Source organism: Notothenia rossii (genome assembly GCF_949606895.1).
Source record: "Notothenia rossii genome assembly, chromosome: 12".
Taxonomy (NCBI): Eukaryota; Metazoa; Chordata; class Actinopteri; order Perciformes; family Nototheniidae; genus Notothenia; species Notothenia rossii.
This window is the reverse complement of record NC_136911.1, coordinates 16,264,104-16,277,507: the sequence shown is the minus strand read 5'-3', so window position 1 is coordinate 16,277,507 and position 13,404 is coordinate 16,264,104. Positions and strand designations below refer to the sequence as shown.

Sequence of the window (13,404 nt, the reverse complement as noted above, 5' to 3'; positions counted from 1 at the left end):
GTGTGGGAAGGAGTGGGCTGCACTGCGGAAAGAAAGCTTTGTTGGATACACGTCTCTGACCCAGTTGTTTGTGCTGCACTTTCCAAAAACTCTTCCTTTGTAAAACCTCAAGGAGTTTATAGGTTAGGTCATAATCAGAGCTGGTGCACCTGAGAAGGAGCTGTATCTTGCTCAAGGACATGTAAACTGGGAAGGATATATATATATAGTATGTCAACTGACAGTTTTGAATCTTGTCTCACTGATAGAATTCAGATTCTTACTCCGCTTTGAGTCACACATATGCTGACATGACACACCTATTGATTGTGCTTCACAAACTTGCCGATTCCAGTTTCCAGTATTCCTTTTTAATAAACCGTTAGCAACAGTCCGTTACACAGACGTCTTGGTCTCTGCCCTCCTCAAAATGTTTTTTTTTTGTGCTGGTTTCAAGAACCTTAAAGGTATTCGATTGGGTCCATGCTTACCATGTTTGTCATTTGTGCATTTTAGAATAGAAATTGACATGCAAGTGACATGCTTGAATTTCTGATAAAACCTCTTGCTATACAGCCTAATTGGTCTAATTTGCTTTTATTTCATTGTGTTAAATTGCCTTAGAGTACAGATGAAAACTTAAAAAACAACGTATATCTAGCTGCACACCAAACTATATATCGTAATGTTATTTTAGTTAGTAATCGTTAAATGAACTTGGGTACAGAACCTTTGCAGCCATATTTTTAGCATTACTGAATACACTTTATAGTTTACAGTAACTTAAATAATATAAATGGTGCTTTATGAGAAAGTGCTACAATTAATTTCGTTAGGGAGCTGGATGTTGTTGAATAAACACATTTCTTTTTTTAATACCATGATCAATGAGGCCTAATATCAGCTAAGAAATAGCATTTTTTTTTTTATCTTGCAGTGCACACATATTAATAAGTTATAGTCATCATTTCACAATCCCTTTGTTAAAGCTAACATCGGACAGAATACCCCCCAAAAAAACCTGCTCCTGAGGATAATTTGATGACACTCCCTGCCGCTGGTAATTCTTCATTATATCGACTCTCCAGCAGAGACCGCGCCTGCGCTCCTGCTCCCTTCCGAACAAGGCTTCACCAATTCTGGCTCTGGCTCCATCCCCGGCTCGGAGTCCCACAGGCCAGTGCTAATAAGTCGCCTAGCTGCCCAGTAATGGGGAAGTGATAGGGAGACGCTGCTGTCTTAAAGCCTTGAGGAAGTTGAGGAGTGACGGGAAGCTCCGCGCCACGCAGAACCGGACACCTCTACAGAGACACATCCTCCAGTTCCTGTTGTTGAGAAAGCCTAAAAAAAAGCGCATAGTGATGGAGAGAAAGGTATGGATGCTCATGCTACCATTTGTTTTATTCCACATCACACTGTCGCCACGCTGCTCTGTATCCGCATCCACCATTATAACTATTCTTTCTATATTTTATTCATACTGTAGGCGCGTTGCCAGCCGGATTAGTGCGCACCGGAGTTTTTTTTCTCGTCTGGCTGTAATTAAATCTGAATGTAAAAAATATGTTCCACCTCATGGTGTATTAGGCTTATTCCGGTGTACAGCTGCATGGTGCATAATGTATTAAAGAATATTGAGAACGGTGTGGGATGTGGTTTGGAATATTTAAGGGGACTGTGTAGGCTACTGTAGCCTGTCTGCATCATCACACGGCACACTGTATAGTTGCAGCACCTCACCCCTCCACCTCCCACCCCTCCCCGTTTTCCAGCCGACGCAGACACCAGCGCGGCTTGTTAAGTTAACCTTGTCTAGTGTGGGAAACACACACTTGAGGAGTAATAAAGAGGATGCACGGTGAAGCGACTGTGAGGACCATTCTTTTGCCTCTTTACGCAGGCTTTTATTTCATCCGCCGTCTTTCCCTCCCCTTCTCTGATTCAGAGCTCCCACACACAATGCTATGATGGTGCTTCATGTTAGTGCCCCCACAGCTAAGGCTGCATGTGTGTTTTGGATCTTGCAGGAAAAGTTTGAGTTTCACTGTTAATCTGTTGGCAGGCACAGCGGGAGGAGAGGAATTTGGGGTGTACAGTTAACGCCAGAACTACTTTTGCTGATCCCAAGGAAAATGTAGTTTTTATACTCCAGCTGCAGCCTGCAACATATTCACTCCTGTTGGAACTAAATCTGCTTTTTGGCTGTTAATTGAGCCTTAAATTACTCAAAGAGAAAGCACTAAACTCTTTATTAAAGTATATGTCGACATTTTGTATTGTATCTTTTGCAGAGTTGGGTGAGAAGATGGATACCACTCATGTCCATTAAATATGTAGCTAGTTTGCCAAAGTTAGCATAAAGACTGGAAACAGGGAATAGCTAGCTAGCCTGCTTGAATGAAATGTAACTAAGACGTTATTTAAAAAAAAAAAGTGTATAGCTCATTTGTTATTTGAACAAACGATATGTGGTTATAAGATAATATGTTGGTCAATGCACACATGCTAACAACCTATTCTTTAAAAGTATGCTAACTTGATGCTAGCTTCATATTTCTGCACAAAGACATGAAAGTTATATCAATATTTTCATCTAAATCTTTTAAATAAATATTGCATATGTTGGCAATAAAAACAAAGTAGTTACTGTAAAAAGTCAGCCCTACCAACTCCCTTTCACACATGAAGTATGTCGCCAAAATGTTTGGGAAATTAGAGATTCCTATGAATATCAGGAAATATTTCTGAACATTGCATGGGTAGACTAGGTGATGTGTAAAAGGGGCTACACATATTTACCCACATTTAACCAAAACGTTTGGTTTTCATACTTAGAGTTTAGTACAGACCAAACAAACAAGATTTTGTTTTAATTTGTGATATTTACAGATGCTGGTAAACTGTGTTTACATATAGTGTAGCTATAGCTGAAACCCCCTTTTTGCCCTCCCATGCTAAGCTAATCTAACTAGTTGCCGGCTGTTGCAGTTTATTTACTATACAGAAAGGAGAGTTGTAATACTCTTCTAATCTAACTCTGGGCAAGAAAGGAAAATGCTCAATTTTACTGCTTTGCATTAAGACAACTATGTGCATTTTGCTTATACCATCATATCATGCTTCCTCACAGTTTTCAGTCAGAAAAACTCAAAGCTGTGGCTAGAGGTATTCATCCTAGTATAATGTTCTGTAAATGTGGTTTCACTGAATTCCTTGCACATTTTACAGCCTTTCTCAGGTTTCTGCCTCTCTCTCTCTCTCTCTCTCTCTCTCTCTTTCTCTCCCTTGGTTTCCTGCTCTGGTTTCAGGTACCGAAATGTTGAGTTATGAAGGTCTTGGTGACTCAGCTGCTTGCTGATTTCAAAGTGCACCATCACATGCACTTTATATTGATGCTCTTAATGAAAGAAAAAAACAGACGTTGCTATTTGGGGTAGTTACTCAACATAGAATATTGCAGAACACTCTGACTTCAAACACATTGCTGTCTGTGTGTTGCTTTGCCACATATTTAATCACTCAGAAGTCAATCCATTCAAAGGGTATAAATGAAATTGAATTGCGATGGTGGTGATTTCTCTAGCATTATAGCTTGAACCTTTTAAGCTGCTCTGCACTTGTTTTTTGACTGTTTTAAACTGTACCAAGGTTCCTTTTCAACATAATGTTTGTCATAGAAGTAGCTTATCCTTGTTGTTGATATAGGCAGAAAAGCTAGGGCTAAAGTAGCTAAATATCCCTCCCTGGCCCAGCTGCTGGCACAGATATTCCCTTCACTTTAAATAAAAGGAGAACAGCGCCATTAGTATGCAAGGTGCCTTAACAGCTTCTGAGGACTGATAGAGGATCACAGGATCAGCTCCTTTTACAGTCGGCTGAATGCTTGACCTGGCTCTTGAAGAAAATCCCCCCTTCCCCTCATACACGCACACATTTATACACCCCAGTCACTCTGTCTTGTTTGAAATTTAGTTTGTGCGAATCATCAAGGTCAATCAATGTTTCCCCGAGTGATACAGCTCCAGAGTTTCTCATAAGTTTGTCAAACTTATTTTTTTCTCACAGTTTCTGCCCCAGCAGTGAGATTGATAAGAAGTTATTCACATTTGGCGTTGGTTTCCGAAATACCAGGTCATCCAATTAAATGTTCCCTGGCTTTGTGTTTAGTGTTATTTGCAGGAATAAATGGACAATAGAGCACTTCCTTTTTTTGGCTAGTGAGGAATGTATTAGCTCAATGGCTTTTTGTTACCCCGGAAACAAAATCAGCTTACAGGAAAACTACTCTTCTGAGGAAATATTCAATCTGAAATACTTAGCAATTACATTAATCTTAGTCTGCATTACATCTTTCATTAAAAATGGAGTAATGCTTTTCCTCTTTTTATTTAATTGATATGATATTCCTTTAAACATATTTTATTTTCAACATATTTTTTAGCTCTTGAAAATTGTGGTGGGCTTGTTCCACTATAATATACAAAATCGAGAACAGAGCTTTAATTATTTACATGTATTAAATATTAATTAGTTGCAGTGAGAGTGAGAGTATTGCTCCTTACATTACAATATCTGAAATACTGAAGTATAGCAAGGCATCATAATGCATACTGTGCTGTTTATAGAGGTGCAACCCTGGCATATTTTACACAGGCACAGTAAATTTATAGCTGCAATACTGGAGACACATTTTATACAATTTCCACCCTATAAACACTGCTTTTACACAGCTCTCTGAACCCCCACTTTGTTATTTCCAAGGAGATGATGGCTTTTAATGGTTTTTATATTGAGCGTTTTGTAACCTAATTAACATGGCGCCTTCCCTGCCTACCAGCAGATTATAGCAGCGGTTTTTAATCACTGTTATCTTACCTAAAGCACTATCTGTAGGTTTTTCTTTCAGCTGCATATTAATCCCATTCATATTTTAGAGCTAGCTTTCCTAATGAGATTGTGCTCCGGATTCAGAGACAAACTGTCTGGGTCCTGATGGTGCTACAGTTCACTGAGCTCCTGGTTGACCCATTTAGAAGTGAGCGCTCAATACTGCACCGCACAGAGCCAGATTAAATACAACCCAATAAAAATATGCAGCTTGTTTTCACTGCCAGCACTTTTCAGCATAAAATATCATTAATTCCTTCGCAGATCAAGTGCAGTTATGGTAGCACCTAATTTTTCAGGCTACCTCTCTGCCTCCTGACTCTCATCCGTTGGATTTGGAGTCAGCTGTGCACACACCAACGCTGCCCTGGATCTGTCGGCTTTCTCTCCCATCCTGCATGGGCAGAGCTGTGCTGAAAGATCAGGGCTTAGCTTGGATGCAGCGTAGAAAAGGAGAGGGAGTTAGTAGTTGAGGAATAATTCTGCCAGTGTTATTTTTCATCCCTCTGAATTTTAAATGTCAGGTTTATTCATTAAAAGTGACAGTTTTTCTCTGTATATGTTTCAAAGTTGACCCTGATGATTTCAGCGCTGACTAACACAGCGAACTGAAAGGCCTTTCTGTCTCATAAACTGGGATTTCTTTTGAGTTTTAGAGTTTAAGCTCCAGAATATTTCCCTGCTCGGTTCCCCAGCTGCTGCTCCAGTTTTGAAGCCACAACAGTCGTTGCCCTGCCACCTGATTGGCTGTTAGATTTGAACGCAAGGCAGATTAAAGCGTTGTCATGGCTACAAAAAACAGGAAATACCCCAAAGCAGGTAAAGCCCTAGGCCTTGTTCGGGGTGTGCTTGCGGGGAAACTAGGCTCATTACTATTGCTCCTTCTTTTCCATTTGCTCCCACAATGCCTCCTTTTTTTAGGGAAGGAGCTGTACCATAACCTCTGTCTGGATACAGATGCTTTGTCCCAAAAAAAACGCCAAAATTCCACCTTGATCCTGAACTCGCTTCTTAGTTTAGGTGTTGGTAAAAAAGCCTTTTCCCCCCACCTATTCACTTTAATCACAACATATCAGCAGATGTCCTATTATTTTCATCCACCACGGGATACTTCTTTCTCTGCGTAGGTTCCTCTTCATTACACATGCCTAGCTGCAAGAAATTGGCGCTGAAATGTACTTGTCCCCTCCCTAATCCCCCTCAGTAAAAGTGCAGGTCTGCGTGCTTTTGTACAGTCCCTTTGATGGTGTCTGAGGGCCATTGAGTAGCTTTTCGAGAGCTCTGGCCTTTAAGCAGCTTGAGCTGGGTTTTGTGTGCCGCTCTTAAACTGAAGAAAGAGAAAAAGAGAGGGGCCCAGCAGTGGGAGGGGATCAGAGTTTACTCCATGCCCTCGGTACAGTCCACATTCCCCCTAGTGCACCCCATCTGTCTGTGACAATAATGTTGACGAGGGCAGGTTTCTGGTTTCTGGAATGTAAACGTTAATACTGGGAACTGTGCGTTATACATCAGGACCGTTATTCAATTTTATTCTTTGTATAATCTCCCTTTCTCCATTTCCTTCCTCTCCCGGGCTAATTGTGAAGCGATTGGAGGGAAAACAGGCCACAACTGTCAATGTATGGATTTCTCAGCCTTCCTCTTTCTCTTTCTGCTCAGCCTATTGTTGAGGCAAATTATCTTGCTCTGAGCAGAGCACAGAAAGGGAATACATTCACCTTCACCAGGCTTTTCTTAACAATAATGAACTCCACTAAATGTTATTTTAGAATAGATCGAGGAAAATCTGACTACAAGGATAACTTCATTTATTCTCAAATAATTTATTTGTATATCCTCTTAAGGATCTTTGATTGAATGCAGCAACTGTGATACAAAACACCTGCAACCTTTCACGCTCCATTAATGACTCTTAACCCCTTTTTTATTTATTTTTAAAAGTGTCTTATTGTATGAGAGATGCTGTCTTGCATATACACCAAATGTAAGGACAAAGTAACAACATTTTGGGTTATTTTAGTTGAAAGATTTCAGTTTTTGTCCTTGCTTTTGTCACATGATTAAAGTAGGCGAGGCTCAGTTGGAATAAGCTGATGTTATACCTTTAGAAACATGTGGATCTAAATCAGTTTAAACTTGTCAGACCGTTACATCTAATCAAACCACATGAATGTACCGGTAGTCCTTATTGAGCATGTTACTTGAGATTGTGAGCGTTATCCTATTAAAAGATAATACCAATAAATTGCTTATTTAGTTATATATTAAATAATTTTCAGAGCCTTTAAAATAAGGCAAGGTCTAGCTGTGAGCCCAGCATCACGTTTGTTTAAGTACACTCAAGTTAATTTTGTCAAACACTGTTTAGTTCCATTATATCATTTGTGAATATGGACAAAAGAAGTCACGAACAGACATTGGCTTTCTGGAGGACTGGCATAGGCAGTTACCGATATTTTTAGACATTGTATACAGCAAAACAGTTTAAAAAATGTAAACCAAAATGGAAATAAATGCTAGTTGCAGCCAGTTCTGCTCTAGACAGTTTGCATATTGTAATATCTGAAGCATGACTCTTAGTATGAGCTGTTTGTCTCCCTCCTGCGGACAAATAAGGAACTGAGGGATTACAAAATAAAACAGAAAAAGATGCTTAGAGAATAACATTTGAGCTGTAATTAGACTTCTGGTCCCTGGAGTGTTTTTAGTTTTCCATACTTTATAAAACCTCATCCATTTGTTGCAACCTTGGCCTTGAACATGGATCCTTCCCTCCATTCAAACTATCAGCTCTTCCCTGCCTGGCGCTTTGCTCCCCCTGTTGGTCATTAATAATACTGCTGCTGCTCCCTTACCCCCCCTGTTAGCCCCCTCTACCCCCCTGTCTGCTACACCCTGGGACATTACCATTTGGTGAGACTGACTGGCTTTGGTAAGGGAGACGGTGGGGGTCCGGCAGGGGGTACTCCTGCGCTCCGGGCTCCCTTTTGCATCGCCTGAGCTGCTGGAGCCCTTTGTTATCGTTGAATCCTTGTGCCGTTGACGTTGAACAGGAGATTGGCACAATCTTAAAATCTGCATAGATACGGGTTGAGTTTATGACCTTGCAGGAAATTGAGATACATTTATGTGCCTGTGTGACTTGTATATTTAAAGCTGTGTCATATGTTATGTGTCACAAGGTTTATTTAATGCACAGTGTGAATGAGGAGTGATATTTTTGCAGTATTTGACTAAGTATGTATGAGGCTACAAATACACATTTTGCAGAGGAGGTTTGATTCCCTTATTTCCTCTAAAGCCTTTCAGGGTGGATTATTGTAATCAGCAGTACACTCATCTAAACACCAGGTGTCACCAACAAGCAAACTAATGCTGTCAGCAACTCATGGGAGGGCCAGCTCTTTCCATCAATAACTTCCAATAATCAGGAAGTTTGAAGGACATACATTTGTATCTTGCTTCTCTTCCTGCTTTTCCTTTGGATTACGTTTCTGTTAGCAATGGCGCCTTTACGTCACGTCTAATGGATAATATGGATGCATAAAAACAGCTTGGGCCTCTAAGGGATGGTGCATCCTCAAGAAGGTCATGACCTCTGGCCTAAAAGGTCCCAGAACCTTCAACCAGCTGTCCACACAATAACAGTGTTCCTCTTCGCGTTGATAAGAACGGGGTTAAAAGACAATTTCCTGGAGTATATAATAACGCCCCGTTTTTTAATGAACAACCCTTGAATAAAATGGTTGTGTCACAGCTTCCCATCATCTTGAGGGTAATTTCCTTTCCACTTTGACACCTGACTTTGACACGTTTCTGCCGTTTTCACACTGGCAGAGCAAAGAGGAAACAATAACAGTGACTATTTGCCACATGTGTCACAAGCCCAGCACCCTTTGTATCTGCCCCACTCCACCTCCTTTGTCATTCAAATAACCCTCATGAATATTTCACTCCCCTGATCTGACGTCTGGAAGAAGGGAGGGAGAGAAAGGAAGAGGGGCTCGTGCAGAAGGAGACATGAAAGAGTAATAATCCTAAACATGGCGTGGATTCAGTCAGAGTAATGACCTGTGTGGTGACGAAGCTCGGGCTTAATAGTAATTGGAGAAAGACTCATTAGCAACAAATCCAGACAAACAGTATTTCAATACGTGTTTTATTCATCACTTCTCACCAGTAGGAGATGTTTCTTTTTATTGTTCAGCTTCCAGTTGCGTGCTTATGAAAAGAACTCTTTAAAAAATCAGCTGGCAAGGAGTCCCAGCAGAACCTAATTACACGTGTTGACTGACCCAGTCCCCTTGCTGAGCACACCGGCCGGTTTGTTTGCTGTTACACTGCAGCCCCTGGGCCGAGTAGTGGGTGAAAGGTAAAAGCTAATGAGGTGAGCAGAGGAAACACTCCTAACCTATAAATGCGCTCTGACAAAAGCCAGCACAGAAACACAGGAAGTGAAGGTGCTCTTGACGTGGCCTTCTGCGCTTGTGAAGTGACTTTAGCACACGAGAGTAGCTCTACACTCAAAGACAAATGTAATGTCTCTACCTTGAGCTGCTTCGCTTTTAATTGAGCAAGAACCCTCCTGCTCATCATGACTCCATCATGTGTGGCAGATCATGTACTTACACATGCGTTAATGATATGCAGCGTGGCCCCTTTAAGAGCCCACCGTCCTTTTTTTAAAAACGAGCCCAGGACTCGGAGGTCTGTGTGTGCTGTGCTGACCGTGGCCTCTGTGTTGGTCACCCTGGGGGTGTGTGTTGGGGGGGGGGGGGGAGCTACAGCAGAGAAACTGATTCTAACCTCCCCAGCCCCCGTTTAGACCAAACGGCAGCCTCTCCGCGCAGCATGCCCTTATCTACCAATGGAATGCAACAGCTGTGCGGGGGAGCGGCAGGGTGGGCTGGCTGAAACCCCCCTGCCAGACCCCCGCACAGCCTCTCCCCCCCCCGACCACCCCCCCTTCCACCTCAAAGCGACGTGCCGGGCTCCTGAAAGGCAGCTCAACTAAAAAGTGAGCTAGACACAGTGAGAGACTCGGCAGGGCTGCTGCTCATTCAAAATAGAGTCAGAGGGAGGGAACAGAGAGAGAGAGAGGGAGAGAGAAGGAGAGTCAGGGACAGGCAGTGCTGTAAAGGAGAGCACAAAGAGAAGGAAAGTGGAGCAGGGGAGGGGAACAGGAGGCTTGGTGGTGAAGGGAGAGGGAAAGACAAAAGAAGGAGAGGGGAGACATCGCAGGGTGAACGGAGGGGACTGAGCAAATGGCTACGGAGGACACGGCGGGGGGAGCCAGGAAAGCCACCAAGAGCAAACTGTTTGAGTTCCTGGTCCATGGAGTGGTGAGTGGCGCTGTCCATCATTCACTTGAAGAGAGCTGGCATGTGTGTCTGTGTGTATGTGTGCATGGGTCGGCGCAGCAGCAGCAGCAGCAGCGGTCTGTGTGTGAGAGATAGCTGGGTAAAGCTGGCCATGTGAAGGTTATTTCCAGCCCCCACCCCCCTGGATCCCAGCCTGTTAGGAGATAGCTTGAGAGAATAAGAAGTGGAGCAGCATGGATGGATGGAGCTGAGAAGGATGGGAAGCTGAGGAATTCTCACACACAGAGAAAAATTAAAGGAATAGAAGCTTAGCAGCAGCAGAAAGCAGCCAGCTCCCCCTTTGGCTAACACAGGAGCACACTGCTTCCCTGAGAGTCACAGACAAGGGGAGGGGGTGGGGGGGGGGGCATGACGAGTCTACTCACAACAACAGTCAAGAGTAGCCTTCCAGGCAGCGTGGTGTTGGGTTGGTGGAATGATTTGAACCTGTAAGGTCACAAGACAAACGGACGTAGTAGCGTAGACGGAGAGACGAGGCATGCGGCCAATCCTGGAAATCATGCAGAACAATCAGCCCATTCATGTGAAGCCAGCGTGAAATGTCAAGTCAAGTGTTGCTCATGCTCAGAGGTTAGGCAACTGTTACCACACTTTAATAACACATCATGGATGACAGTAGCAGTGTGTTTTGGTAATGAGCTGGATGAATGGGAGGATTGAGGGTGATGGGAAGTCAGTGACACTTGAAAGTTCTAGCAGATGTGGCTTTGACATTGACTCAAGCGGGTAAATAAACTGGGGATTTATGGCAATAACCAATCTTTTTTCCATTCATTACATTTTATTTGCTTAATCATTCACTCAATTTGTTTTAGAATTAATACCCACTACGACTTCTTAAAGCTCAAGGTGACATTTTCAAATGTTTTGTCCAGCTTGAAATCCAAAATCAAATTATGTTTATTTTGACATCTGGGGAATAGTTTGATTAATCTAACCCTGACCTAGGAAAATATAATTTCTTCATAAATCTCCATTTCCTGAGGAACGTTATAATTTCTCCTCATTTTGGTTCAAATTCACCTGAAATTCACCTTTTGTGCAGATCCTGAATCCTGGACTCATTTCCTCTCCTCTTGTAAATGGAGAAGGTCAGAAAGGCTTTATAGTATTTATTTGCTAATTGAACACTACATTTTCCTTCATTTTCGTTTAATACTTGTATATTTTGGGGCATTGTATGCTCTCTGTAGTAGCGAACTGAAAGTAAAGAGATAGCTGGCAATAGGGGAATGGAGAGATGGGGAACCACCAGACTGGAATCAGGGATCCAAATAGATGTTGCTGAGGTGCAGACAATAATAGTATGACGCTTGACTCACACAGTTTAGAGACCAAAAGTCCAGAAGAAGTATCAGTCGATTGCGCGGCAGAATTTATTTTATATTATATTCCACCCCCAAAATATCAACTGGTATCACCAAATCATCTTATGACCCTCCCAGAGGGCTATCGTAGTTTTTTCTAGTTATTTGAGTCATTATTTCAACACATTTTTTTTAAATACTCTGCCGTTGTGGCTTTTCAAGAGTGAATATATGGCTGTTTTGGCTGTTGTTGGATCAGGTTAACAAGCAACCTGTGTAAAGGGAATATCTCACTATTTCCTTATACTTTATAGACCTAACAATTCATCTAGAAAGTATTCAGACACGACCTCCCTCATCATAAATGTTGTCTCATTGTTTGGATGTGGTTTTCACTTTCCGATGACCTGAATTTGCACAGTTCCTGAAACTTGGCATCACTTCTTAATCCTCAAGTACACCGAGAAGGTCAGAAAGACTTAATTTGTTAAACCCTTTTTTTATGTCTTAAAATCACAGAACAAGCATTTGCTCGGCTCGGGTCTGATTTCCTGAGTTTTAATCAGCGCTGATGTTGGGCGCACTGACACCAGGTAGATTTATACAGTTGAACAAGATGAGGTATTGTCTGTTTGACAGGATCGGTCATTACGGGGGCTTTGGGCTGCGCAGACACAGACTTAGGGAAACAATGGAGCAGGTGATTGATGATCCAGATGAGTGTGTCCTCTCCACAGACCAATTAACCTTGATGAGGTTCTGGCTGCTCCAAGCCAAATATTTCCCTCCACTGCCTCTCCCCTCCACGTTTAGAGATGGAAAAAAAGTCCTGTTATAATAGTTGTGGCAGGTTCCTTTTTTCTGTGTATACTGCAGAATGTAGAAATATTTATACTATGGGACAGGGGGATGAATCGTCGCAGTTTGTGAGCTTGTGGGCGATCTATGACATTTTCTTTCCCCCTTTCATGAAGTTTTTATACACGTGCATCCACATGTAGCAATATATCTAAATACACACACACACACATTGTTGTGGTTACTGAAGGTCGTAGTGTTCCTGCCTCCCAGCAGCAGTGTATGTTGTGGGGGAGTGTGTTTGGCCGAGTTCTGCTTCTAGGTCTGATGGGTGGGCTGAGGTCGGTCTCTTCCTCTTTCTCTCTCATTATCTGCCTCACCTCCCCCCCTGCTGTGTTACGTGTGTGTGTGTGTGTGTGTGTGTGTGTGTGTGTGTGTGTGTGTGTGTGTGTGTGTGTGTGTGTGTGTGTGTGTGTGTGTGTGTGTGTGTGTGTGTGTGTGTGTGTGTGTGTGTGTGTGTGTGTGTGTGTGTGTGTGTGTGTGTGTGTGTGTGTGTGTGTGTGTGTGTGTGTGTGTGTGTGTGTGTGTGTGTGTGTGTGTGTGTGTGTGTGTGTGTGTGTGTGTGTGTGTGTGTGTGTGTGTGTGTGTGCGTGCGGAGGTCAGCGAGGGCCTTGCCGCATTCTGCGTGGGAAACCCCGATAAGACAAAACATAATATGAAACACTGTTGCGTTGTCATCTGCAAATATTGAGTGTGTTACTGTGAGACCTTTGAACACAAAATGCCCCTTTAAACTCTGGATCAATATAACCGGATTCAACGATTAAGGATTTTTTCCAATGTTCAAAGTTTGGAGATTTGCCCGTGAGGAAAGTTTTAGTTTCCTAAAATGTTACCTTTTTTCGCCTTCAAATCAATACAAAGAAGGGGAAAGATATGTTTCTGTAGCCCTTTGAAAAGTAAAATTAAAAAATGTTCAACATCCACTCGCCTTTTTCCAAACACAATGTCCCAGTTATTCTGGTTAATCCATAGACCTTGCCATGATCATT

General features: G+C 42.4%; 1 protein-coding gene across 8 annotated transcripts in view; it reads left to right on the top strand.

Annotated features, from left to right (window-relative positions):
• The first annotated feature begins 1,101 nt into the window (after positions 1-1,101).
• Positions 1,102-13,404, top strand: part of LOC307025957 (SWI/SNF-related matrix-associated actin-dependent regulator of chromatin subfamily D member 3) — a 32,754-nt gene continuing 20,451 nt past the window's right edge. For 2 of the 8 annotated variants that reach the window (XM_079660981.1, XM_079660979.1), the window contains exon 1: positions 9,905-10,208. In XM_079660981.1, the coding sequence (XP_079517107.1) occupies positions 10,131-10,208 (78 nt within the window). In that variant the 5' untranslated portion in view covers positions 9,905-10,130. Of the gene's footprint in view, positions 1,353-9,898; positions 10,209-13,404 lie in introns of those variants that run through there. The other 6 variants (XM_079660980.1, XM_079660982.1, XM_079660977.1 and 3 more) reach the window with 6 other exon arrangements.